Source organism: Falco cherrug, chromosome 1, assembly GCF_023634085.1.
Source record: "Falco cherrug isolate bFalChe1 chromosome 1, bFalChe1.pri, whole genome shotgun sequence".
Lineage (NCBI taxonomy): Eukaryota > Metazoa > Chordata > Aves > Falconiformes > Falconidae > Falco > Falco cherrug.
In genome coordinates this window covers 23,830,631-23,856,043 of record NC_073697.1, presented here as the reverse complement: position 1 = coordinate 23,856,043, position 25,413 = coordinate 23,830,631, and the positions used below count along the sequence as shown (strand labels likewise).

Here is a 25,413-nt window from a genome sequence, read left to right as displayed (position 1 = left end):
AGAAGCCAAACCGGTGCAGGGATAGCTCTTGCAGCTTTCTGCGGTGTAAGGGCAACTCTCACCCAACTTTTCTGATGGTGCGGTGGGACGCGTGGTCTCCACACCCACCCGCAACATGGTCTCTGTAAAGAGAGGTGGCCTCACGTGCACGTGGTCATCTGCATTTGCAGACGACACTGTGGCACGCCTCTCCTTGATTTGCCTGGGGGTAAATAAGAGGTGCAAGATCAGACTCCGTGTTCAGCCATGGAGCACATACACGGTGCTGGTGCTGGCCCTTCCTCTAAAGGTCACCGCAGCTCAGAGCTCTCTGCACCCCTTCCCCGTCACAGGGGCAGGTGACCTCGGGTTGCGGTTCCTCTCCATGCGCAGAGTATGAGACTTGGAGGAGCCAAGCAGATTGTGGCAGAAACAGGAGGGACACAGAGGCAGCTCCTGATCGATGGCAGAATTTTATATCCTCATTCCTGGGGCTTTTTTTGTCCCTCCCCAGAGAGACCCTCTTTGTAACTCTGTGACCTCTGTTTGCTTAAGGGGCTTCTTAAGGGTCACATCATAAATTAACTGTGGAGCCAGTTAAGAAGCAAACTCCAGAATAGAAAACGGAGGTGAGGAATTCAGTCTGGTGATTGTTTTTTTCCAAGGCACTCAGGAAAGCAGCTCTTTAACAACATATTATTAATGTTCCTACATTAATTATTGCAGTTGCCAAAGACAGACGAGAAGACTGAAATCTCACTTGGTGATAAATATTATTGTAGGTGCTTATAAAAACACACAGACTTTTTTGTTTGATATTTGCACGAGTCAAGAAATGGGATGCAAAATGCAACCATCTCTACCTTTATTTTACAAAATCACTTGATCTAAAAGCCATAGTTAAAATTTTCTGTGTGTCTTCCCTTTCCTAAAGGTGGAAGCTGGACACCAGTGGTACCTTCAAGTCATCTACATAATTGGCCCGGAGAGCATGGCAGGGCCTCGCGTTCAGCGATCCCTCACTCACCGCTGGAAACGCAGCCGCAGGGACCTGATAGATAGCAACGGGAGGCTGATGCTGGATGACTCCTTGATCTATGACAACGAAGGTGACCAGATCAAGAACGGCACCAACATGAAGTCACTGATCTTGGAGAGGGAAGAAGGTGCCGTCTCAGCGTCCTTATCTCAAACGGGTGCTTCCCTGGGGAGCGCCTTCGCTGCGGTTACCCTGCTGCTTCTGGTGCTTTCGGGATTTTGCCTGCTCACCAGGAAGTGCCGAAAGCTGTGGAGGAAGCGAAAGGCTGCCCGGGCCGCCCCAGAGCAGCATCCCCTGAACACCAAGGTGGAGCTGCCCAGGGGCGCCAAGGCAGCTGCAGACAGCCAGTACTGCACCGTGAGGAACGTTAATATATTGAGGGAAACTGGTGGCATCTGTGAGGGGAAAGGCAGGAAGGTGAAGCAGGTGAACTTGGAAGTCAAAGTCCACAGCAATTTGCACGACGGAACAGAAGTTTAATGGAGCATACACTTTGGTTTGGTAAAAGCTTTTTACAAATTGAAGAAAAAAAAAAAAAAAAGAAAAAAAAAAGAAAAAAAAGCTGAGAACTTACGCTGGTATTTTTATACTCTTGTAAGGAGCGGCTCTAGCTTACCTCTGTTCCCAGCTGAGCTGCCTCACTGCACCACTGGAGCCAGGCCAGGCAGCACGGAATTCTCCATCCGTGGCTCCACTGCCGCCACTTCCCTGGGGAGCCCAGCACCTCCCTCGGTAGCACAAAGAGGAGGCCCAGGCCTGTGGTGGGGCATCGCAGGGACACTGTTACCCCCCAGCATGGAGAGGTGGCTCCACATCAGCTGGGGAAGAGCCACAGGGACCCTCTGCAGGGCTCGGGGTCAGTTCCCCACCTCACTGGGGAAGTAATGTAAGAGAAGCAACATCTCCTTGTTTAATACCCAAGGCAAGCAGCCTTTGTTTGCTTCTTAAAATGAGGCAAAACCTTACAGAAAAGCAAACTGGAACCCTGGTGCTTGGTATTTGGGGGTTGGGAGGTTCATTTTGGGGCAGTGCTGACTGTGGGGAGGGGGCAGCAAGGACACGAATTGTCATGGCAGGGGCTAACTGTCCCATCTCACTGCACACTGGAGAGTAAAGTTGGAATACAAACCTGATACACAGCGTGACTGCGGTGTCCTTTCCCCGTGCCTCCCCTCCTTCAGCCTGCTGCTGTTCCCTGGTGGGGCAGGAGCCCCTCAGGGCTGCAGCGATAGGGAGCAGGGAGGTGTTTGGTGTTCTCACGGTGGGGGCTGGCTGATGGCCTGGGGGGGGGGGGGTGACTGAGGGAGGAAGCTGGGCACCAAACAGCTGGGGGCAGGGAGGCTCCACTGGGGTGGGAAGGGCAGGAGATGCCCTGTGGCTTTTGCCCCCGGGGCAGCCCCAGGCCATGGCCAGAGCACAGCCTGGGAGCCTTCTGGGCTGGTGATGGAGGTTTCCCAAGCAGCTCTGGGATGATGCTGCAATAGGTCACCCCCAGGGTCTCTTTCCCCTTCCCCCAGGGCCAAGGGACAGTTCCCCCCTGTGTGCCCAGAGGGGCTGTGCCAGCCCCCCAGCACCATGGCTGCACCCCCTGGATCCTAACAGGGCTGTGTACCTGCCCTGCTGGACGTGGGCCCAGTGCGTGCGTCTCTTTCCCAGGGAGAGCACTGGGGGGAGGCTGCAAAGTGCTGTGGACCCTGGTGGCACCACAGCTGGGCCAGATCCACCCCCCAGCTGCCACTTGACCCCAGCCTGGGGCAGCTGGAGTTGGAGGTGCCTGCGCTGCTCCCAGCCAGCATTTGAGTGTGAATATTGTCATTTAACGGTGGAAGACTGAATACTTAGTAATTTCTATTTACTAATTATTAAATGTAGAAAATACTGTATTAATAGCGAACAGGCAGTAGTTCTCTACGACAGCAGGTGCTCGAGGTTCAGCTCTAGACAGTACCTCTTCCTCCAGCACGTTACAGCCTCCGTGCGTTACAGCAGACTTGGCTTCTGACAGGTCATGTCACTGCCTTCACCTGAATAGTAACATCATACCTTAATACTGTATAAAAAGTAAATAATGTATTTATAGACATCAACTGATGAGTTAAATATTCAAAGCACTGTATAACCACTGCATGAGTATCGGACATCACAGACTGCCTTGTGTTTCAGCACTGCAGAGAGCCTTGCGTGAGGTTGTACATCATTCCCACTCCTTGAATACAAGTATCAGAATTTAATGTTGATTATTCAGCTTGCGAATGCTGCGAGTGTTGTAGAAACACTGAAGAAAGGTTGGACATTGAAGGTGTCGAAGCTCAATGCAGGTCCAGCATGAGCTTGATTGCACCTTCTGCTCCTTAGCACGCTCTGGGCATCTTGCAGGTTGTACATCATTCACTGTCATAACCTGAACATTAATATAATGCTCAAATACTGAATAATTACTAACTCACTAGTTAATAAATGTTGCTAATTGGATAATACCTGATCTGGGCATTGTCCAGACACGCAACAGGGAAGGGCTGGAAGATGGTGCTGGGGGGGCTGAAAAGTGCCTCTCGCCCACCGCAGAGGCTGAGTTCTCAGCCTCGAGAAACCACGGCCCGGCCCGCGCTGCTGAGACCCCCCCAGGGACCCTCGAAACCCGCCCGGCCGCTCCCGAGCCCCCGCAGCCCCGGGCCCGGCCTCCACCAGAGCGGGGAACGGGCGTCCGGGCTGCACCGGGGGCAGCGGCGGGGCCGCGGGATCGCTCCCGGGCCCCAGCAGCGACCGAACGAGTCGCCCTCGCCGGGCTGCACCCCACGGGGCCGGGGCCCAGACACCCCACACACACACGGGGCCGGGGGCTCGGGCTGCCCGCACGGGCCGGGCCCTGCGCTCCGCGGGCCCCGGGCTGACCCGGCCCCACCGCCCGGCCGCAGCCCCCCGCACACCCCGCGGGTCGAGTCCCCACCCCGAGCCCCGGGACCGGCCGGCCGCAGCCCGGCTCCAAAGCCGCCGGGCCCGGGCCCTGCTCCGCAGCCAGAGCGGCGGCCGGACGGGCCCGAGCCCCAGCGCCCCGCAGGGCCCGGCCCGGCCCGGCCCCGCCGCCCCGAGCCCCCGCGCCTCAGAGGCCTCCCCGGCCCCGGCTGCGAGCCCCGGCCCGGCCGCTGCCCTCCTCACCTGGGCCGGGTGGCGGCTCCGAGCGCCGGGGGCTCCCGGCTGCAGCGCCGCCGCCTCATAGCGGAGGGGGGGGGCGTGGCCCAACCCGGCCTGGTCCCGCTGGGGGGAGGCAACGGGGCCGGGGGTTAAGATGGCGGCCTCGGGGGCGGGGCCAGGAGCGGGGTGGCCCATCGGCCGTGGGGTCCTAGCGCCCGCCCGCCGCCAGCCCCGGGGACACCGCCCGGTGGAGGGAGGGGGGACACCTACCCGGCCGATCGCTCCGCCCCATGCGGGCGGCCCCGGGCGCTGGGTGCAGAGCCCGGAGGGGGCCACCCGGGGGGGTCACCGTGTCCGGCATCCAGACCCACCTGGGGGCGGGGGACGCCCAGGGCTCGGCCCCCGGCCGCCCTCCGCTAAGCCCGGCTCACCCTGGTCCCCATCCCGCTGCCCCCCGGTCCCCCCGGGCGGGGGCACGCGCTCTCACCGGGACACTGGGCCCAGCATCCCTCCGCTCTTTTCCCGAATTCCTGCAAAAAGGAGGCACTCTGCCCCGCCCGTGCCCCTGCCGCCCGCCCTTTCCCTGTTTGTGGGCGCTCTGATAATTTCTCCGGCTATAAAGCACAGGGCAGACCTCACACATGCTCTAAAATACGCCTTAAACATCGAGCGACCGGACTTGTCATTTAAAAGGAGGAAAAAAAAAAAATCCTGGCAACATGCCATCACGGCGTATTGAGAGGGTAACGCCTCCGTCATTCCAAAGGAGCAACTGTGAATTGACTCACGTGCCTGAGGACTGCCTGTGGCAAGCCCGGAGGAGACGCTGTGCACCCCAGCCTTGCCAAGCGTTACTCTTCCAAAGACTCACCCAGATAATCGAGGACACCAATAACGTTGGGGCTTTTGGGTGCCCTTGCACCCTAGGAGCCATACAGACTCCTCCCGTAACGGGCTGGTGGGGTCTGGAAGGCTGGGCAGGATTTTCCTGCCCACAGCGGTGCTGCCAGCTGGGATGGAGACCCCCCAGCCAGGCCTGGAGCTGCACGCCCGGGCTCAGCACCTGTGTCCCCTTCCCTCGGTCGCTTACCTCCTCCTCAGCTTGCAGGGAGTTTTCCATCTTGGAGACACTTCGATTTCATGCAAACTATTCATTTCTAGTAAAAGCAAAGCAGTTCCTCAACCAGCCCCAGCACTGTGTCCCACCGCTGCTGGCCGGCTTTGCCCCCAGCCGCTTCCAGCTGCCTCAAGGTCTGAGAGCTCCAGAGCCGCAGCCACGAAGGGCAGATAGCGGGCAGATAGCGACGGGGCTGCGGAGGGGATCAGGAAGCCCCTGGGATGCAGCAGGATCAGGCCAGCAGCTCCACTGTCATCCCACATCCCACAGCAACGTGGACGCACCCACGTCCAACAGCCACGCAAGCGCATCCTTCATGAGCCTGGGGCAGAGGACAGAGCCCACCCAGGATGCTCCAGCACCCACGGGTACCCCAAGCACCCACTGCCACTCGCACAGCCCTGGTGACAGGGAAGAGCCCAGCTGAGGGCAGCCTGCCCCCAGACAGCACCAAGGGACCGGCTGGCCACGGCGGGGGACAGGCACCATAAAGCGAATGGCACAGACTTGCCAGCATCACTGCATTTATTTCCACTCCAAAGCAAGCCACGCCACTTTTACAGACATGCTCTCTGGGCAACCACCTTCTGTTAAGGCGTTTTTTTAAGGCATATAAAACATTTTCCCCAACTGCAAGCCACTGTCCCTGGGGCTGCCTGTGCCACCACCTCAGCGCATCGTCACCAGCTCTTCGGCAGAAGTAGGGTGAATGGCGACAGTGTTGTCCAGGTCAGCCTTGGTGGCCCCCATTTTGATGGCCACGGCAAAGCCCTGCAGCATTTCGTCACAGCCCAGCCCCTGCATGTGCAATCCCACCACCTTTGGGGGAGAAGTGAGGGGCTGGATGGGACCCAGAGCTGCCAAATCCAGGCTGAACGCCAGGCTTGGTGCTGGGGGAGATGGATCCCAGAGCAAGACCCGGCCTGTGCAGGTCAGAGCTCACCATGCAGGGTAAGAGGCCAGCCAGCCGTGGTCCCCGCCCCCCCCCCTGCAGCCCCCAGCTGTCCCCCCCCACTCACCTTCTCCTCCTTGCCAGCACACACCAGCTTCATGACGCACTTAACCTTCCTCTGGGTGATGGCGTGGTACAAGGGGGTGAAGGACGTGCTGTAGATCTTCACGTTCTCCCTCCCGTGCGTGGCCACAGCTTCGTCTGCAGCATAAGACAGAGCACATACATCAAGGGGATGCACCATATACATTTACAGAGGGAGTCAGCACGTCGTACAAGGCTCGGACCACCGGCTGGATCATTTCCTCCAGCGTCAAACCAGCAGCTCTGAGCCGCCATGTCCCCAGCCTCTCCGCCTCCCCATGCCCTGTCTGTCCCCACCTTCGGTGAGACCAACGGTGCCGATGGGTGGGTGGCTGAAGACAACGGTGGGGATGTCATGGTAGTCCAAGCGGGAGTCCTGCTTGCCCTCAAAGAGCCTGTGGGCCAGCTTTCTGCCAGCTGCAATGGCCACTGCGAGGAGAGACAGGGAGCCTGAGCTGTGGAACGGCATGGCACCAAGGGGCTGTGGAGGGCAGCGGGGCACCCTGTGATACCTGGGGTGAGGAGGGCTCTCCCACAGACGTCCCCGACGGCGTAGATCCCTCTCCTGGTGGTGTTCTGGTACTCGTCCACCACCACATGGCCCTTGGCGTCCACCTGCACACCCTGCCATGGGAAATGGCAGCCACCTCGGCATGTGCCCCAGGAGGGAGGGATGGGACAAGCAATGCCCATGCAGGACCTGTGCTGGTGGCCACCGTGTTCCCAGCCTGGGGCGGGGCATGGTGGGAACATCATCCTATGGCAGGCTCCAGAGACCCATGGGACCCCTGGAAACCCATGGGAACCCCAGAGACCTGCGGGAACCCTGGAGACCAACGGGAAACCCAGAGACCTGTGGGAGCCCTGGAGATGCATGGGAACCCTGGAGATCCATGGGAACCCCAGAGACCTGTGAAACCCCTGCAGATCTGTGGGATCCCTGGAGACCCATGGGAACACTGGAGGCCCCTGGGATTCCCGGAGACCCATGGGCATCCTCACACCAGTGTGGAAGGGATGTGCTGCCATCTCACCACTTGGTCCAGGCACAGCTCCTTGGTGTTGGGCTCCCGCCCCACGGCCCACAGCAGGCAGTCCACGTCCTGGATCACTCCCTCTGTTGGCTTGTGGCCAGGCACCGAGGAGGTCACTGTCACATCCAGCAGCCCGCAAGGGGACTTGGTGACTGTCTTGACCTGCAGGGAACAACAGGACCCGCAGGAGAAGGTGCTGACAGCTTTTGCCTTGCAAGGTGTGATGGCACCCGCACCACACAGAACCAGGGATGCTGCCAAAGCTGTGGCCCAGCAAGCGGTGCCCAAACCGCGGCTCTTCCCCAGCCCTGCTGCTCCAGGAGCGATGGGACAAGCCGCGGGGCTGCTCTGCATGCCCATACCTGCGTGTGCTTCCAGACATCCACCCCGGTGTTCTCCAGCTCCTGGGTGCAGTTTGAGCTGATCATGGAGTCGAAGGTCCTCAGGACCTGGACAGGGACCCACCAGCCCCGTCACATGAAGATGCACAGGTGAAGCCACCACCTGGCAGCCCCCTCCGCTGGCACTGCCCAGCACCTGGGCCCCATCTGGGCCCCCCGAGAGGTTTGGGACACTTTTGGTTAATGATAAATTCTCCTGTTTGTTTTTCCTTTAATATTATTTTTTTTCTTTTTTCAAGTCACGACTTGAACTCAAGCTCAAGGAAACGGGTGCGGTGGCATGCATGGCTGCAGAAATGCCGGGCACGCAGGCTGGTGCTGCCAAAACACACATGGCAGCACACCTACACAATTCTGCTCGCCCCGTCTGCCCTCCGCCCCAGCTCCTCCCCCACCCATCAGCCTGACACCACGCCACCATCCTCGGCACCACCATTTCCCCCTCCTTTCCAAGCTCATGGGAGCTGATGACTGGAAAAACCCCAGTGGGCTCGAATGCAGCTGCCAGGCGGGAAGTGTGGCTGGGGACAGCCGGTGGCACTACCTTGTCCTGGCGGATCAGCAGGGATGACTTGGAGCCTAGCGTGGAAAGGATCCCCGCAATTTCCACCGCGATGTAGCCGGCACCGACAATGACGCTGCGCCTGCAGAGAAGCAGCGATGCTGGGTGCGGGTGTGGAGCCAGCGGCAATGGCCAGGGGTTGAGCCCTGCTTTACCTGGGCAGTTCCTCCAGGTCGAAGAAGCCGTCACTGGTGATTCCCAGGCTGGCGCCTGCAAAGCAGAGCCCCTTTCACACCCAGCACCAGCCCCCCTTCCTGCCTCCAGCTCCCAAATCCCACTTTGCTTTGGCAGACCTCTCCAGGCAGCCAGGAATTCATCAGGCTCACCAGGAATCTTGCTGTCGGGAGGAACAGCCGGGTGCCCACCCGTGGCTATAAGGATGTGAGGAGCTGTGTACTTCTTCCCATCCACCTCGATGGTAGGCTCAGGGTCAGCCGTGAACTTGCCATAGCCCCGAATGATGTCGATGTGAGCCTTGGGGGGAGTAACAGTTCCATGATTAACAGCAGGAGGAGGTGTGAGAGCTGGCTAACGGAGCCGGGACTTCCACAGTTAAGAGGACACCTATTAAGGCTGGAAAAGCAGCCAAAAATCCAGCAGACCCCGCTTCTCCGCTCAGCTCGCAGGATAAACACATCCTCACCTTCTTTACGTTATTCTCATAGATCTCATTCAGGCGCCTCACATAAGCATCACGTTTCTCTTTCATTGTTCTGGAACAGAATGGGGCTTACTGTCACCGTGAGTGAATAACCCAGAGCGGTCAGCGAAAAACAGCTCCATCCCTTCTGTACAAGGCACCCACACCACAAAACAGAGCGGCCCCGAGTCACGCAGCGGGCAGCAGCCTTCCCCGCTGACATGACGGTTTGCGCCTGCCTTCCCTGCATCCGCCTTTTCCAGAGTCTCTTCCCACAGCCATTTGCCACCCCTCCTTTCCCGAAATACAGCAGGAATCTGGGCCACGTAACCAGCTCAGCATCCACCCACGGGAAGCCTCAAAGCACACAGGGACCCCTTTGGGTGGACAGTGAGCCACAGAGCCACAGCACTGACCTGCGGCTGCTCCCCACAGGACACACGCCGGGAGACACTCGTTTCCAACCGGCTCTTTCTGTGCTTACCTCCAGTTGAACTTGACACCAGGCGTTTCGAAGCCATAGTCGGTGTGATCGTGGACAAATTCCGCGTGGACCGCTGCGTTCCACATCACCTGCCCGCACAAAACCACAAGTCAGCTCAGGAAGATCGCTTTGATTTTGGGAAAACCCCTACCACGCTCCCCGATGCCTCACCCCTGCCTGGCACAGCTCACGGGACACGGGGTCTGAGCACCACACGACATCCCGGTGGCTCAATACGCCCTGAGCCTTTGCTTCCCCCCTGTGCCCTGTGCCAGCACCTCCCCACAATTCGGCAAGCACCCACACCACAGCCAAGGCATCGCGGGAGCCAGCAGTGAAAGCACCCTCACCTTCTTTGGCACGCACCCGACGTTGACCTAAGGGGGGAATAAGAGCAAGTCTTAAGGCTGAAGTTTTCCAAAGGTGACACTGGAGAGCATCCCAGTGAATCCCTGCTCTCTGCCCGGGAAAATACAAGCAGCACTGCAGGTTTCTAGCGAAAGAGGGCTGGAAGCGCCTGCAGTGCCTCAAGGGCTTGTGGTTTGTCTGTTTTCCTTCATTTCCTTGAATGAGAACACGGAAGGCGCGCGGTCTGCAAAGACATGGGTTTGCTTTTTTCCATCAATAATTTTAAACAGATTTACTAGGAGAAAGGTGTTACCATCCCTTTCCTGCCCTTCTGGTCCTGGCACGGCAACTCCCAGGGGAACACAACATGTAAAACTAGAGCCTGCCCCTGGCTTGGGTACTGAGCAAATTTTTTTCTGCTTCACTGCCTTGCAGCTGTACCAGAGCGCGCAGCCATGCCGCACCACCGTGGGGCTGGCCGGCACCCCCTTATCGCCCCGAGAACAGCCGCAACTGCCACCCACCCACGGCCACGCGTGGGGAATCGGACCCCGACCCACCACCCTCCCACGGCCACGCGTGGGGAATTGGCCACAGAACCGCCACCCTCCCACGGCCACGCGTGGGCACTGGGACCCGCTTCCACGCAGCTCAGGTGACCAGGCCTATCCTTGCGGAAGCTCCAAGGCCGGGCTGGCGACCCCGCCCCCCCCCATGGGTGCCCCGGACTCACGCAGGTGCCCCCGAAGCGGCGCGGCTCCACCAGCGCGACGCGGGCCCCCAGCTCCGCCGCCCGGCGCGCCCCGGCCAGCCCCCCCGACCCGCCGCCCAGCACCAGCAGCTCGTAGGCAGCCGCCGCCATGGCTCGGCGGGGCCGGGCGGGCTCGGTAGCCACGATACCCGCCCCCGCCCAGCACCGCCCCCCGGCCCGCCCCGGCCCGCCCCGGCCCAGCACCGCACCACGGCTTGGGGCTGGCAACGGCAAGTTTATTGGTTCGGGGTACATCAAGGAGGATCGCAAGCACTTCGGGGACAAATATACAGAGGGGAGAGCGGAAATAACAAAAGAAAACGAAAGCAAAACAAAACAAAACAGAAGAGGCAGGATAAACACAGGACGGGAACAGAGCTTAAAAGGGCACGCTTTTATCGTGTTATGACAACGTACTCCCAAGCAGGAATTGCTTCCTTTCTCCAGTTAAGTCGATTGGTCTTTTTAATAAAATAAGAGTGGTGGGGGAAGAAGTTAGTGTGCATTTCCCTCAAAAACAAACTCTAACTCATGCCAGTTAAACACTAGAACTAAAAATTTACAAAGAAGCATCAAAGGAGATGAAGTGTTATTAGTTACCTTTTCCTCTCTGAACAGTCCAGAAGAAAAAAAAAAACCAAACAAACAATGACTACAAATACAGCAGGCAAACCGACTGTCGGACTGATGGGCATAGGATATATATATATATAGTGTTGTAAGGAATTCAGTCTCAAGTTGTGCTAAACACTCTTCGTCCTCTGTATGGCACATTTTGGTCCATGATGGGCATTTTTAAATTGAGACGAACCCTGATTTCTTACAGAAACGTGTAAATATTGTTGCTCTTTAAAATGCCAGGTGTACTTCCTTACAAAGGTTAGGAGAGGTTTATAGGAAGTAGTCTGGGGTACGACGGGTAACATGAGGCTCTCCACGACGAGGAGCTGGGTCAAACTGGAGGCTGCAGGAAAGAAAAAAGGGATCATTTTCCCTCCTCCACAAGGTATTTCCCAATGCCACAATAAATGCTAGACTCGCTCTCCTGCTGCTAGTGTTTTACTCATCCCAGCTGCTTCCACATAAAACATTCCAGGCCCCAAAACAAGCACCCATGGGAGTTCAAGCCCATCAGCTGGCTGAAATGCTGCTTAGGGAGCGAACACCACCCAGCAGCCAGCGCTTCAGCGGCCTGTCACTATTTTCGTGCAAGCTCAGCAGAGTGCAAAATTCAGACTCTCTCATCCATCTTTACAAAGCCTAGCAGAGCTACCAAAAATAAAAACAAATACATAAATCAATCAGTCTTTAATCCCTCCATCAAGCTTGGGCAATAGAGGGATTGAGAAAATGCAGAAGCTCCAACTCTCCAGAGAGGCAGGAAGAGGAGATAATGCGGTACCCAAGAGAAGCTTTGAAGAGCTTAACTCACTACTTAGTTTTAGATATTCTCGCAGGTAAGAGCACACAACATTAATTCCAGAGTGGTTTGAGCTGGCTTTTCACAAAGGAACCCCTCTGGAAAGGATCAGACATTCCTCACATTACAGAACAGAAAGCACAGCCCCAGCCAGGTTACTCACAAGGAATATTTTAAAGTGTCGTCTAGTTCCATGATAGCAGCCTGGTTCCCACAACGGTAACAGTAATTGGGCGCGCTGAAAATGGTAACCACGTTTCGGTCATGGCACCAATTATAACCCTGGCAGAAAAAAAAAAGGGGGGGGGGGGGGGGGGGAGGGGAAAAAGTCTCTGTTAAACCTCAAACCTCACCCCATCGGAAGTTCCTCTTAAGGCCTGAAGCGATCCCAGGCATTTGTGAAACCGTAGATTTCTCGTAAGTTATTGCCAACCAACTTAGTTTCATTTTATTAGTCCTCTACTGCAAGAACAAGCGGTAGTTACCTAGCAAAACCAGCTTCAACCACTCTATAGAGATCGGCCACTCATCACTCGTACGTTTATCCATTTTGTATAGAAATCACGGATTGTACCCCAAAGAAAACTTGAGATTTTCAGGTATGCCTTCAGTTTGCATCTACCACCACCAAGGATTTGCCTGCTGGATGAAAGTGACTTCTGACACGCAGTACGACTGAAGGGATCTACCTGAACTAGATTTTAAAAATACATCTGCTCCATTGACCCACTTGGCATTTTTCCAGCAAGACAGACAAGAGCAGCCTATCAACAGCCAAAACTATGGCTTAATCCCTGTCACATCTGACCGCCGAGTATTACAGGACAGACGGTTTAATGCAGCAGCAGTCTAAGTAGAGTAGTCAGCGTGTAAGGAGATTATTACTTCCACAAATGGGGCGTGACAAGGTCCCTCTGGCAATTTACTCGGAGCAGGGGGACGGGGAAGAAAGGGCAGAACATCCCCTTATTTACATCGCAGGTCAAAGCACATCATTCTACGTTTGTAGTTTTCACACGATTCGAGTCCCTCTTTGGTATTTACCCACGTAATGTTCAGGTGTCAGCTTATGCAAACCCACCAAGGGAAGTTCTCACAGCGGAGACAAGAACTGGCATCCACGTTTTGTTAGCCCCATCTAACAGAGTGCTTGCCCTACCTCCATGACAAGTTGGTGAGCACGGGAGACCAGTGTGAGACCATTGGCATGATTAAATGTTTCCGAAATGTCTTGTCCAAATGTGTAGCCAGCACCACGTGGAGATATACCCCAGCCACCACGATCATCCGGATCTGACCATAACAGATCACACATAGGACCCTTGAAAGAAATTAAGTGTTCTTAATTAGATCACTAGCAAGTTCGTTATAAAAAGCCACTTTAAAAATGTTTTATTAACAGTAAAAAAAGACTGCCAGCATGTCCTTCTCCACACAAGGCACATTAGTTTATTTAACACACATAATACCAGCTAGTCACTCACTGTATCAGTCAGCATCCTTCCCAAAGAATACGTACACAGCTGACTGAGAAAAGAGCCCACGTAACCAGAAAACTGCTCCCACCCTTCTTCCACGCACACTGTTTACCGTTTCGCTTCAACGCATCACATACAAAGCCAGCGAGAGCAGATCCACATTCTTACCCCTCACTCTCCACAGCACAATACAAAAGGCCACGTGAAAAGGTATGCACATCCAAGGGTATGCAACAGGTTCACTGGTGCCAGCCAAGTTGCAATAAATTAAAGAAAGGGAAACGACCCGTAGGAGGCTATGAACTAACTGTTCCAGAGATTGATGTTAAGCCTTCAGCAGCTCTTCTGGCAGGGTATTATTAATTTAATATTCCTCTCCTGAAGAGCCTATTGTTGGACTTGGCATATTCAAAAATACCCTGGTGTGCATCTTCTAAGTCACGAATGAAGCTCAGTGGCTTTTCTTGCTGAGCTACTACGGGGCAGTAAAGACACCCTACTATTTATCCAAGACTGCTGCTGTTCCCTACCCACCGACCTGAGCTCTGTGGTAGGGATCACACTGACTACATGTATAGGTCCTCAGGGCAGCCAGATTTCAGCACACGGATATGCAGCGCAGGACCGGGAAAACCTCAGAGCAACAGTATAATCGTTACACCTAACTACAGGTAGATGTCCCACCAGCTAGACACGCCCCAATCCTGGGAGTAATTTATCCAGCTTATTTCAGGTTTTTGGAAAGCTTGGGCAGATTTTGCCGCATTGCTCTTGCTGTTATACCACGCAGGACAAGCAGTTCATTTTAATTAAGGAACATTTGTAAGCCCCAAACACTCCAAGGCAGAAGAGCCATTAGCAATTAGAAGAGCCCTGGGAGCTCAGAAGGTGGTTTCTTCAGGCCTGTTCTTAGGCCCCCAAAAAGTGATGAACAAGATGAAACACTACAGAAGAAAGGATTGGCTGGGGAGGAAGGAGGGTGACACAACATGGCTTCATGTGGTGGCTGTCTGTTCACAAGCAAGTCTGCGATGAGGTTGAAGGTAGTAAACATCTTCCCCTGTGAAATACTGTTCTTTGAGTCAGCATGACAGTCAAAAATCCCACAATTCTGTGAAAAACAGCTGTGAAAACCCCATAGATCTACTTCTGTAGATTGCTGCAATCAAAGCATATTGATTGGTGTGCATTGCACCCAAATGTATGTTCGTCTGCTCTAGCCCTTAAAAAGGCAATAATCTGCCGTGTAACTGTGTCTCACTGTTTAAATGGATTTCAATATGAGGTTACATTTGCATTTTCCACCAACAGATATCTTTAGTTTATGATGCATTTCCTTTCCTGTTACCTCATGTGGTACTTCCTGCAGGCGGTCCAGAGCCCTGATATGATCCAGTGTATCTATGGATGGAGAGAGGCCACCGTGGAGACAGAATATCTGTTCCAGAAAAAAAAAGCAATCTGTTCAGCACACATTGTTAGGGGAAGACTGATCTCAGAAATAGCTGGGTTTAACTCTGCTATCATTCAACAGTTACAGCTGTCTCAGCCTCGCAGCAGAGAACCCAAATTTGATTCCTGCAGAAGGAAACTAAAAGGCTGCACCTTGCATACAGAGATCAGAACAACAGCAAAGATACCATGCCTTCTGTATTAAGGCTATCTTGCCTCATGGCCACAAGTCACCTTATGTATCACGGGGATCCTCATTGATTGAGCAGTCATTTAAAATGAACGACACATGCAATACCCTGCCATTCCTTTGGCAGCAGAATCAAAAGCCTTCCCACCCCATCAACTTGTGGGTTTGGGGAGGAATTTAGCGAGGTGTTAATGAAATAAGTATGTGGGCTTTAAAAAACTTCAGATCACAAGATAAGGGAGTTCGTTTGAGACTGTTCATGTAGAGGTCAGATGATACAACCTGCATAACTCTATGAAACGGAGCGTTTTCCTTGTTCAAGGCTTACCTGGCCGTCTACTAGAGCTGTAAGTGGAAGATAATCAAATAGATCTGTGAAATACTTCCAGACGTTGGCGTTGCCGTACTTTCGCAGACATTCATCATAAAAGCCGTACACTTGTGTAATTTGCCGGCTTTCGTGATTGCCCCTCAGTATTGTAATGCGTTCTGGGTAACGCACCTGTTGATAAAGAAAACTCTCCTTTAACACAAGAATTGTACCACTGATATGGAAAGAAACAGCAACAGAAAATTTCAAACAGCAGTCAAGCATTCAGCCCTGCTATAGAGTAGCATGTGTCCGTTAATGCATTTCAATTCACATCCCTCTAGCTCAAGCCAACGGCAGCATCAACGGGAGGAGCAATTCTTTAAAAAAAGTGAGGTTTTGCCCAAGGCTGCTGCAGCATAGTGTCAAACCGTACCTTCAATGCTACTAGAAGAGTCACTGTTTCCACCGAGTAATAGCCTCTGTCCACGTAGTCTCCCATGAACAGGTAATTTGTGTCTGGCGATTTCCCACCAATTCTAAAGAGTTCCATAAGGTCGTGGAATTGACCATGGACATCCCCGCAGACGGTGACAGGGCAACGTACCTCTTGCACATTTGATTCTTTCGTAAGAATTTCTTTAGCCTAGAAAGACAAACACATTTAAGACAAAAAGGTAGGAAGCTCCTTTAGAAGCAAGTGCAGATGTTATTCTACTGCATTCACATTGGAGACGCGATTACACTCCTCAAGCTGACCACCGGAAAAAAGTTTGCTGGGTAAGCAAAGACAAAGTGCATTTCACAAATCCCCATGCACAAAGACAAAGCCGGTTGTCTACTGTGAGGCCAGGTCCTTAAGATCTTATTGTACCACAAGCACTGACAAATTCAAAAGTTCTTAACAAGTTGATTCCCAGCCTTCCCTGAAATGAAGCAGTGTGAACTTCCAACGCTTGCACTGGGTCTGTGACTCGAATCACCGTTGGGGTTCACCCATGAATCCTGCCCTTCTTGCACACATTCCTCAAGTGCAGACAAGACAGAGTACTATTCCAGTAAGCTTCACAAGTATCACAGGCAGACATTATCTTCTTAAGCAAAACTGATTTTTTCTAACGTAAAGATTCTGACCTATTTCTCCATCTACATATTCAACACAGCTCGGGTCTGTTCACCTCGGCTATGTGAACTACGGCAGCACTAACCTGAGTGCCAAAGTCAAGTGCTATTCAGTTTCACAATACCTGGAAGCTTTCACCTCAAGAACCACAGCTGTCCCCTCTCAGTATTGCAGGCCACCCCACGTCCTGTCAGCAAGAGCTCAACATGGAACTCGTACAAACAGAGATTAGTCAATACTGCTGCCGTCTGCTGTAAGGGTAGAAATACCAGTGGAGATAGCGCAAGCCACTGGGGTAAATAATGCGGTTTTTTGAACAACTGTATTTGCAAAAGCACACATAAAACTAGGTCTTATTTGACACTTACACTAGCAGGAAAGCTATGACCTCCTAGGCTTCTGATAGAAAACATCTGACTTGCTTGCAACCACGCACCGACACACAGTCTCCCTCCTCCTGCCACATTTTAGCCTGACTACCATCTCGGTTGCTCAACAGATAGCTCTCAATCCTACGTGCCCACATGGAACCATTCCTGTTGCCACATTTGCTGGCAACACAGCAGCAGGCTGGAACAACTCTTCTGCCAGCACTGACAGCTACTCCTCGCTGCCTTCCTCCTCTGGGAATCCTCAGGCTTCCCCCCCTCACTGCACACCCATAAACCTCAAGTGCTCTCCCAAGACCAGGATTTTGCAACCGCAGGTCTGTGTCATGGAAACAGCGCTACAACCTGTGTGTGTTCCGTATAGACAAAGCCAGCTCATAGCGCGATCGCTGAGCAGAGACGATGTTAAGAAAGCCCGCACATGACAAAACTGCTCATCCGGCAGAAAAGCTGGGCAACCACCATGGCACTGGATGAGCCGAGCTGTGTTACTCTGCCAAACAGCAACCAACGTGAGTGCCAGTGCTGGGGGCTGACAGGGCTGCCCCAGCTCTCTGGAGATACTGTGGCTTTCAGGTTGCATCACAGTGAGTACAAAACGACTGCAGCCGTGTATCAGGAAAGGGAACAGTCTTTGCACATTCCCAGAACACAGGGGAACTAACAAATCCATTTCCCTTGAGGAGGGGCAGATTTCTTCTTCTTGCTTAAGCCACCAAGGAAAACAAGTAGTCCAAAGCTTCACTTTACTAACCCAGCACAGAACATCACTGCATATGCAAGAGACGCTTCTCTCACCCAGGACACTTTTTGCCTGCCAGATTTCCAATCCTCTTCCAAGCACAACAGTTTAACAACTTCTAAAGGCAGGTCACAAACAACTAGGAAAGCAAAGTCAGAGTCAATTTAAACATACGGAGCCACAACCAGTTTCCCTGACAGTACCCAGCTGGCAACAAAATGACCACAGATGGAGGGATGACATCCTTGGACTTAAGTCAGTCATCTCTTCCTCTACACCCAGCCGTTCCTCTGCTAATTACAGCCACGTAATGTAGCCTATCTGCATTGCCTTATTACGGTTGTCAAATATCTTGTTTTGCTGCCTCCTGCTTATCACCTGACGCAGATCAGTGCTCCAGGCACATCTGAGGCACAGAAAGCATCCACAGATCAGCTCGGTCCGATCTGAACAAGAGGGATGAAAGATCACCAGTGCTGAACAGTCACCAGCAGCCAAGTCCCTCCACTCAGGATGATGTAGCTTCCACCTGCTGCTGCCAGAAAGAAGCTTCTTACCAAGGCCAGCCTCAGTGGGCTCACTGAGGATGGTTGTGTTCACATTCAAACGTTAGTTGCCTCGCCTCTTTTAGGGCAGATGCATTATTTGGAAAGAATAACTAAAATGCAAGCAGTGAAGAGGCTTGGACAGCACCCAGCGTGCCCCTTGCACAGTATGTAACCAGAGGGATGGGATCTTGATCCTCAAAGACACATCTTGCACATGGACTTGATGACACCAGGTCCACCTTGCAGTTCTAAACTGACTGGAAATAGCTGAACACGTTGTGTCTTGGAATGCTACAGCACCTATAACACCTTTTGACAGCTTCTACCCTCTGTGAGGGATAAACATAAAACACAGCCTCAAAACAGCTGCTTGGCACGTTCTGACTGTCACACAACGTGACAGACAGGGTTTCGTTGTAAACTGGAGCCAACTTTAACACAAAAGGTGCAAGGTATTTTCTGCCTTTTCCTATCATGCATACTGCTCCCTTCCCAGACGCGTAAGAAGAAATGCGCTGACTTCAAGCCTCCGGGGAGAAGATGCAGGATGCTGTAGAGATCCATACACACTTACCACTGTCTCAACCACACCATTCCTCTCCACCTCTCCGATCTGCCCAGAAAACCCACATACCCATACAGTAAAGCAGCACAGGCAATAGAGAAGAGCTCCTTTTGCACAGTAACATAGCAAACACAGTCACGTTAAGCACATCCTAGGAAGGTAGGCCAGCCCAAATACTGAAATTTTGGTACTAGGAGAATCTAGAAGTTTCCCCTCATGAGAACAGAGAAGCTAACAGCTGAAGAGCAGCAGTTTCTTAAGCTGCCTACCAGCTGTTACTGTGGAGCCTATTTTAGCTTACTATGTAGACAAACGTACACGCACACGCACACCAATAGATTAAGTCTGTCGTTTTAACACTGCAGAGCTGGCTCAAATCAGGATTAGGAGCTGAGCTCAGCTGGCCACAGAAGTCTGCCCTCATGTGACTTCCTAATGCAGAACAAGACCTTTAAAATCTTCAGCACCATTAAAAACACCCCAGAAAAGCAGCAGCTAACCAGCGCACTCTGCTTGCGCATTTCACCGTGCAGATCTAACTGTAAAGTCAAATGACTTAAAATAATAAAAGCACCATTACAGAACAAGGATACAAAAAACCTCTGATGGAAGTAAGTTGCCCTGCATTATCATCATTTACTTACCTAAGAAGGCTGTTAAATAACTATGACTTCAAGTCATATTTCAGCTACCTTTGTTATAGAAAATGGTGACCAATGTCACCAGCTTCCTAAGCATGTATCCCAATTGTTTTGGATGAAAACCACACTCCGGTCAGAATAAAAAGCAGCAGCTTTTAGGTATTTTTATTTATGGGAACCTCCCTTAAGCCTGATAGTTAGCATGTCTGTGTTCAAAGTAACTTTGAAGAGTAGACTGTTTGTTGGCTGTGAGCTTGCCCATCATCTCAATTCCCCACTCTTTCTCAGCTTTAGCTTCTGTAGATCACCTTTGCAGACTGGAACACAAGCTTGTCTGCTGTCTGGTCCTCAATCCATATGGAGGGAGGCTGAAGAATGCATGTCCCAATAATTTACTGTGTTGTCCTTGCAAGAGGAAACCAAGTGGTTTCAGGGCATGAACGCAACCCATTAACGTGCTGCTCTGAAATGTGAGATGCTACACCAGCTTTGAGACTACCTTGGGATCACCAGGAGACTAAGCCCTCCGTGAGAGCCTTTACAACCAAATCCACATCTACTACTGCGCTGTGCAGATTTGTCTATGACAATTATGTAGGTCGATTCCATGGGCAAGGGGATTACGATCCAGCCGGGAGGCAGATTTTCAGCACTGTAATAATTTCTGTAGAGAAAACAAAAGACCCCAAGCACCTGCTTCACATACAAGATCCTTTTGAGAGCACAGAAACTCAGCTCCTTCTGGCAGGTTCATTTACTGCACCACAAGCTCAGTCTGGCCCAGAGAGGCTCTTGCCTTGGGAACTGGAGAAGCCAGCCACCAAGTTTCTGATCAAAATTCAACCGAACCATCATTCCATCAGCTGCAACAGACCAAACTACCACGCCAACAAGCATGCTGAGGATATTGTAGTCTCAAGAAGCTTGGCCTGGACAAGAACCAGCTAGATTCTCCCCAAATGAGATGGAAGCCAGAGGGACAGAGCTGTCCTGCCCTTCAGCAACAAGGCAGCAGAGGACACACCGGAGTCTCAGAAAGTTACAGGGATTGTCAAAGTGCACATGTGTTCCTAGAGGTACCTGGGCCAGCCTACCCCAGGATGAGTGTCATCACTGCAGAGATGAAATATTCCTGGCCACGACTCAACACGACACTCACAATTTCATGGTTTGAACAACGTCCAGGATGCTACTTGGCTCTACCGCTCACACTAATTTCACCAATTAGTGCAGAAGAGCTTGCTAACTCATTCTCCTAAAATTATTCTTAGGTGAAATGATCTCGGAAGGCAGAAGCATCATAGGTACGTGCCAGCAATATTCTCTCTACAGCAGCAGCTGGCTCCTGCTGCTTGGTCTGAAGAATCAGTTTACAATTACCATTCAATACCATACAAGAAATGCAAGTCTTCAATAGCGATTAGAATCCTTCTCCTCCCACCCCTTCACAACACAAAAGCTCTCAAGCTGCTCACAGCAACGAGACTGTAACCCTTCTTACACACCCAAAGAACAAGCACAGAAGAAAGAACAAGATAGAAAAAAGACAGGGAGAGGGAGATGGTTATGGGTGGTTGCTTGCCTGTGTTTATTTTGAGACAGCCTTGTACTTGCCTTTTCTCACATCCTATTTTATTACCCTGGGAAAAAAAAAAATCTTTCCTCTGGGATCAGTAGGATGGCTCCACTCCCTCACCTGCACCAGAATTTGTCTGCTGACCTGACTTGAACTTTAAAACACAAGTACTCAGAGATCACCGTGTCCAAACTCTGGAGTGCTTCCTATTAAATGAATCCAACTTCTTGGCCTTTTAGCCTGCCTTTAGCTGTCCAAAATACAGGTCACAATCTGTGCAAGTCCAAAGGCAGTTCAATACACCAGCAGCAGCCTGTTATCAGTACCCGAGTTACCCATTTGAAAGATAGCACCAGCACAAGAAAGCTGCTGTGGCACCTCCGATGAAGCACAGACATAATCCAAGGCACAACTCTATAGATTTTCATTGCCAATTTAATGAGAGGGGAAAAAGATTTTAACAACCTTCTGCCATAAAGACAGTCTAAGACCACGACATTAAGAGAAGCAGTACAAGATGCAAGGCATCCAATGCACAGTTCCCCAACATGCTGGAACATTTCTCGTGTCTACAAGCTCCGGCAGTGATCTTAATTGTTTGTCCTTCTCTTATCCTTTAAATGTCTGCATGATTTTAGCTAGATTTCATTTTAAAGATCAGCAGAACAGGAAACAAGCATTTTCATGTCATCTTGAGATGACATCTTGATTAACTGGGTGAAGAACACAAGACTGATTAGCTGCCAAAATGATGTCATAACTGGAGAGGTGAAGACAGAGTGTGACTTTTACAGGTGCAAATTTCACGAACTTTCGGAGTGCACAGTAATTTGGCACACCCTCATCAACCCTAGTTATGTCCAATTCTTCCCTCATTTCTGTCCATTATGCCAGCAATTAAAACCAAGAATGACCCACACAGGCCAGTCTGGGATTTGTTTCTTTGGGTTTTTTTATCCCCTTAGTTTTGATTTAAAACTTTTTTTTCTTTTTTGCTACTGAATTCTTCCACAAATTTAAACCTGAGGCAAGAGGTACTGTTGCACTTGGACTCTTAGAAATTATTCACACAAAAGGGAGGGCTACAAAATGAGACAAGGCTGGTAAGGGTTTTTCCAAATACTATCTCAAGGATAGAAACTAAACCAGCTTTCTGGCAGCACTGCTTGACACCAAAAGCAAGTCTGCACCCCCAAAAGTTTTGCGTAAGCTCCTTTCCACTACTGGCTGGACAATACAACCCCTCTCCCAAAACTTAAAATAAGCCAAGTCAGAGCATCACAGAGTATTTACTTCACACCCAAGTCGTTTTTATCAGTTACCAGCACTTGAAGAACAATGTGTTGAAGATAGATAATATAATTTGGAGATAGATGACATTTGTTTCACACCATGCACTACTGGTTCAGAGTTCCTACCTGTCATCTGGATGGCAAACACCCTCACCACCTCCGGCTACAATGCGGTGTGCTGAGCTGCCACTCTCCCCATTTAGTCTGCGAGCCCTGATGTACAGCCACAATCTGCTGGCATTGTCCTCCAGCTTCTCAAAACACAGCAGCCACAGCTCCTTAATTAACAACGCAGCCAGAGAAGAAGGGAAATGGTTTTCTGTAGCAGCTTGCTGGTTAGAACAGCAGTTCCCAACCATAAATGCTTAGACCGGGGCGCAAATCACACCAATAAATTATTTCAGGCTTATTAGCTGGGCCTCATGCAGCACAGCCACAAGGAGTTCTTACCCACTCTTCAAGATATATCTACTCTTCAAGCTACTGCTATCGCTCCCTGCTGTGGCACCAGCCCTTCTCACCATGCTCCCTCGGAACTGATGGAGCTCTGGAGAGTCATAAACCAAACAGACAGTCCCAGCATGGTATAAAAAAAGAAAAGGGGGAAAGAAACAGAGGCTGGGCGCAGGCTAACTAGACATTAGGACCACTGGTAAAAGCATCTGCCAGGAAGCCAGAGCCTGGAGTCCCACATAGTCTCCGTCTGTGACATTCGAATGGCTCCTACCTTTCCAATGAGTGCCCCTGGCACGTTACGAGGTTGCAGCACAGACCCTCTCTATTGTTCAGATCTTATCACTGCGGTACTGTACTGAAGATCCGACAGAAGGAAACAGCTCAATCTTCTGAAGTTGGCACTGAGACGTTTAGTCACTGGCTAAAATGTGTTACCGTGAACAGGCATCAGAAAAAATGTTTCACTTCTGAGAGAACTGAGCAAGACACACAGGTAACAACGTGACAATATCAAGTTCACCATCGGCAACACGACACTGAACGGAACACCAAACTAACTACTCTATACTCTACTCTGTGTCTAATCATTATTGGTTCCTCCAGGAAAGGAAGCTGAGAGCTTCTCTGGACCACCTGATGCACAGCAGTGGTGGCCGCTGGTCACTAAGATAAGAAGCAAATAGAAAAAATAATCTTTGTTACTACATTTGTTACCACTTGAATTCTTTAACTGTCAGATCTTGCCAAGTCCAAAGAAAATCTTAACATTCTTAGATTGCAGTATTGAAGGAGTGTTCACAGAGGTATCTAGCTTCTCAGATGAAATCCAACACAAGCCTAACGAACAGTCACCTGATGGGGTTTTGCGGGGTGGGGGACGCAGTGGGAAGGCTTCTGACAACCTAAACTAAACAAGCCCAAACAGGAATTTGCCAAAGGACTGTCCAAACTACAGTCTGAGATAGCAGACTGTGTCCTTTATTCAACAGTTTCTCATTCTATTTTAGCCTTAGCTTGTAAGCCTCTGTTTAGGTCGGCACTACAGCTTATCTCTTACACCCCTCTGCTTTCCTAGATTACGCACGGGATGTCAAAAAGCTGCCTCGCTGATTTACGGTTGACTTTTGATTTAGGGTTGCTAAAGCACATGGCTACTCCACGTTATGAGTCACGAGAGAAGCACAACGTGAGGCCCCTGAAAAAGAACACATTTCTCCCTGCACATACCACCACCCTTGAGCCTGCCCCAAAACCTGGATGAACCCAAAGCCAAAAGGTAAAACCCACTAAGGACGGCAGTCACACGTGGAAAAATATCCCACGGTTGTGGGGGGTTTGAAGCCAGGAAGCCACTGCCGCTGCATGCAAGAGGCCTCCCCACCTCAAGCACACCAGGGGCAGCACCGCGGTCTCCCAGCAAGGCAGATGAGGAGAGGCAAGCCCGCCTCCCTCAGGGAGCCCCTCACACGGCCGCTGCGGCCGGGCTCTCCCCGCAGCTGCCCCGCAGCGGCCCCGCAGCGGCGCCGAGGTCCCGCAAGGCCCAGCTCAGCCGGCCGGGGAGCCCCTGCTACCGGCACCCGGCCCCAGGGCCGAGGGGAGGCCGGGCCCGGCCCTGCCGGGCTCCGCACTCACCTTCTCGCAGAGGCTGCGGACCTGGCTCTCGCTCAGCTGCCGGCACTCGTTCAGCTGCTCGATCCACTGGTCCAGCTCCTTGGCGAAACCCTTCTCCTCCATGGCGGCGGGGCGGGGCTGGGGGCCGGGCAGGGCAGGGCCCCGCCGCGCTCGGGGCCCGCGAGGCCCGGGCCCGCCTGACGGTGGCGGCGCAAGAGGCCGGGAAGCGAGGCCTGCTCCGCTCCGCGTAATGGCGGCCCCCCCGGCCCGGCCCGGGCTGCGCACTTCCGGCCACACCCACCCAGCCTGGCCCGCGCGCACTTCCGGGACCACACCCGCTTCCGCCTCCCGCGCCGCGCTCCGCCCCCGGCTCGGCTCCGTGAGGGGCCGCCCGCCGGCCCCACACTGGCGGCTGCCCGCGCCCCGCCGGGCTGAGGCGGGCTCCGAGCGGGGCGAGGCGGAGGCCGGGGCCCGGCGGGAAGCGGGCCGGGCGGCGCATCCGCCGCTCTCACGGCGTGTGGGGTCCAACCGGGCCGGCTGGGCTTGCGGCGGGGCCCGGTGTCCTTGCGGGCGTGCTGAGGGGAGGCCGGCGCCCGCCGGCGGGGACGGGCCCGGGGGTGTGCGTGGGGGAACGGAGCTTGCTGCCCGGCGGGCACGGAGCCGTCCCTGCGTACCCCTTCGGGCCCTCGGTGGCTCGGGAGCCCGCTTCTGCTGTCACCGGGGTGTCCGTGCGGGTGTGCGGTACACAGCGTCTCGCTGCGGCCCTTTGGCAGGAGATGGTCACTGTGCTGCCCGAAGTGACCCGAGCGCCTTATGGTACAAGTGGAAATAAATCATGGAAAGCAAGTGAAAGGTTCGCCCTGTAAGAGGCCAACGCAAAGCCTGTGTGTGATTTCAGGTCCCGCTGACATCCTGAAACGGGGAGCGTCCATGCTGCCGGGGTGGCTGCTCTCCTGCACGTACACCCCTTGGCCTGAAGCAGGGTGGGACTTGCACCCCTTGCCGCCCAGTTCACATTCAGTTCTTTATGCGAGGCTGGGGCTTTCGGCGATCACCAATGTGCACGAAGATGCTGACCTGACTTTTAGAGTCATCGT

General features: G+C 52.8%; 3 protein-coding genes across 10 annotated transcripts in view; 1 reads left to right on the top strand and 2 right to left on the bottom strand.

The window, feature by feature from the left end:
• Positions 1-1,628, top strand: part of FRAS1 (Fraser extracellular matrix complex subunit 1) — a 173,629-nt gene extending 172,001 nt beyond the window's left edge. Inside the window, exon 73 of the mRNA XM_055706880.1 lies at positions 914-1,628. Within this exon, the coding sequence (XP_055562855.1) occupies positions 914-1,498 (585 nt within the window). The 3' untranslated portion in view covers positions 1,499-1,628. The remainder of the gene's footprint in view (positions 1-913) is intronic.
• Positions 828-10,668, bottom strand: GSR (glutathione-disulfide reductase). 8 transcript variants are annotated; one of them, XM_055706828.1, is made up of 16 exons: positions 10,506-10,668; positions 9,775-9,801; positions 9,425-9,513; positions 8,944-9,013; positions 8,627-8,774; positions 8,456-8,510; positions 8,283-8,382; positions 7,700-7,786; positions 7,338-7,499; positions 6,816-6,927; positions 6,601-6,732; positions 6,287-6,420; positions 4,175-6,086; positions 2,967-3,042; positions 1,635-1,774; positions 828-1,413 (listed from the first exon to the last, which is right to left on the bottom strand). In XM_055706828.1, exons 1-13 carry the CDS (start codon positions 10,632-10,634, stop codon positions 5,937-5,939), a joined length of 1,395 nt encoding a protein of 464 aa, XP_055562803.1. In that variant the 5' UTR covers positions 10,635-10,668; the 3' UTR covers positions 828-1,413; positions 1,635-1,774; positions 2,967-3,042; positions 4,175-5,936. The 8 variants fall into 8 exon arrangements, with proteins under 8 accessions (XP_055562803.1, XP_055562794.1, XP_055562812.1 ...); XM_055706819.1 differs by having other exon boundaries at positions 1,635-3,042; XM_055706837.1 differs by having other exon boundaries at positions 828-1,264; positions 1,635-3,042.
• A 70-nt stretch (positions 10,669-10,738) lies between these two features.
• Positions 10,739-24,601, bottom strand: PPP2CB (protein phosphatase 2 catalytic subunit beta). Its single transcript, XM_055727568.1, has 7 exons — positions 24,338-24,601; positions 15,810-16,019; positions 15,392-15,565; positions 14,770-14,859; positions 13,103-13,264; positions 12,107-12,225; positions 10,739-11,487 (listed from the first exon to the last, which is right to left on the bottom strand). Exons 1-7 carry the CDS (start codon positions 24,437-24,439, stop codon positions 11,415-11,417), a joined length of 930 nt encoding a protein of 309 aa, XP_055583543.1. The 5' UTR covers positions 24,440-24,601; the 3' UTR covers positions 10,739-11,414.
• Positions 24,602-25,413: the final 812 nt, after the last annotated feature.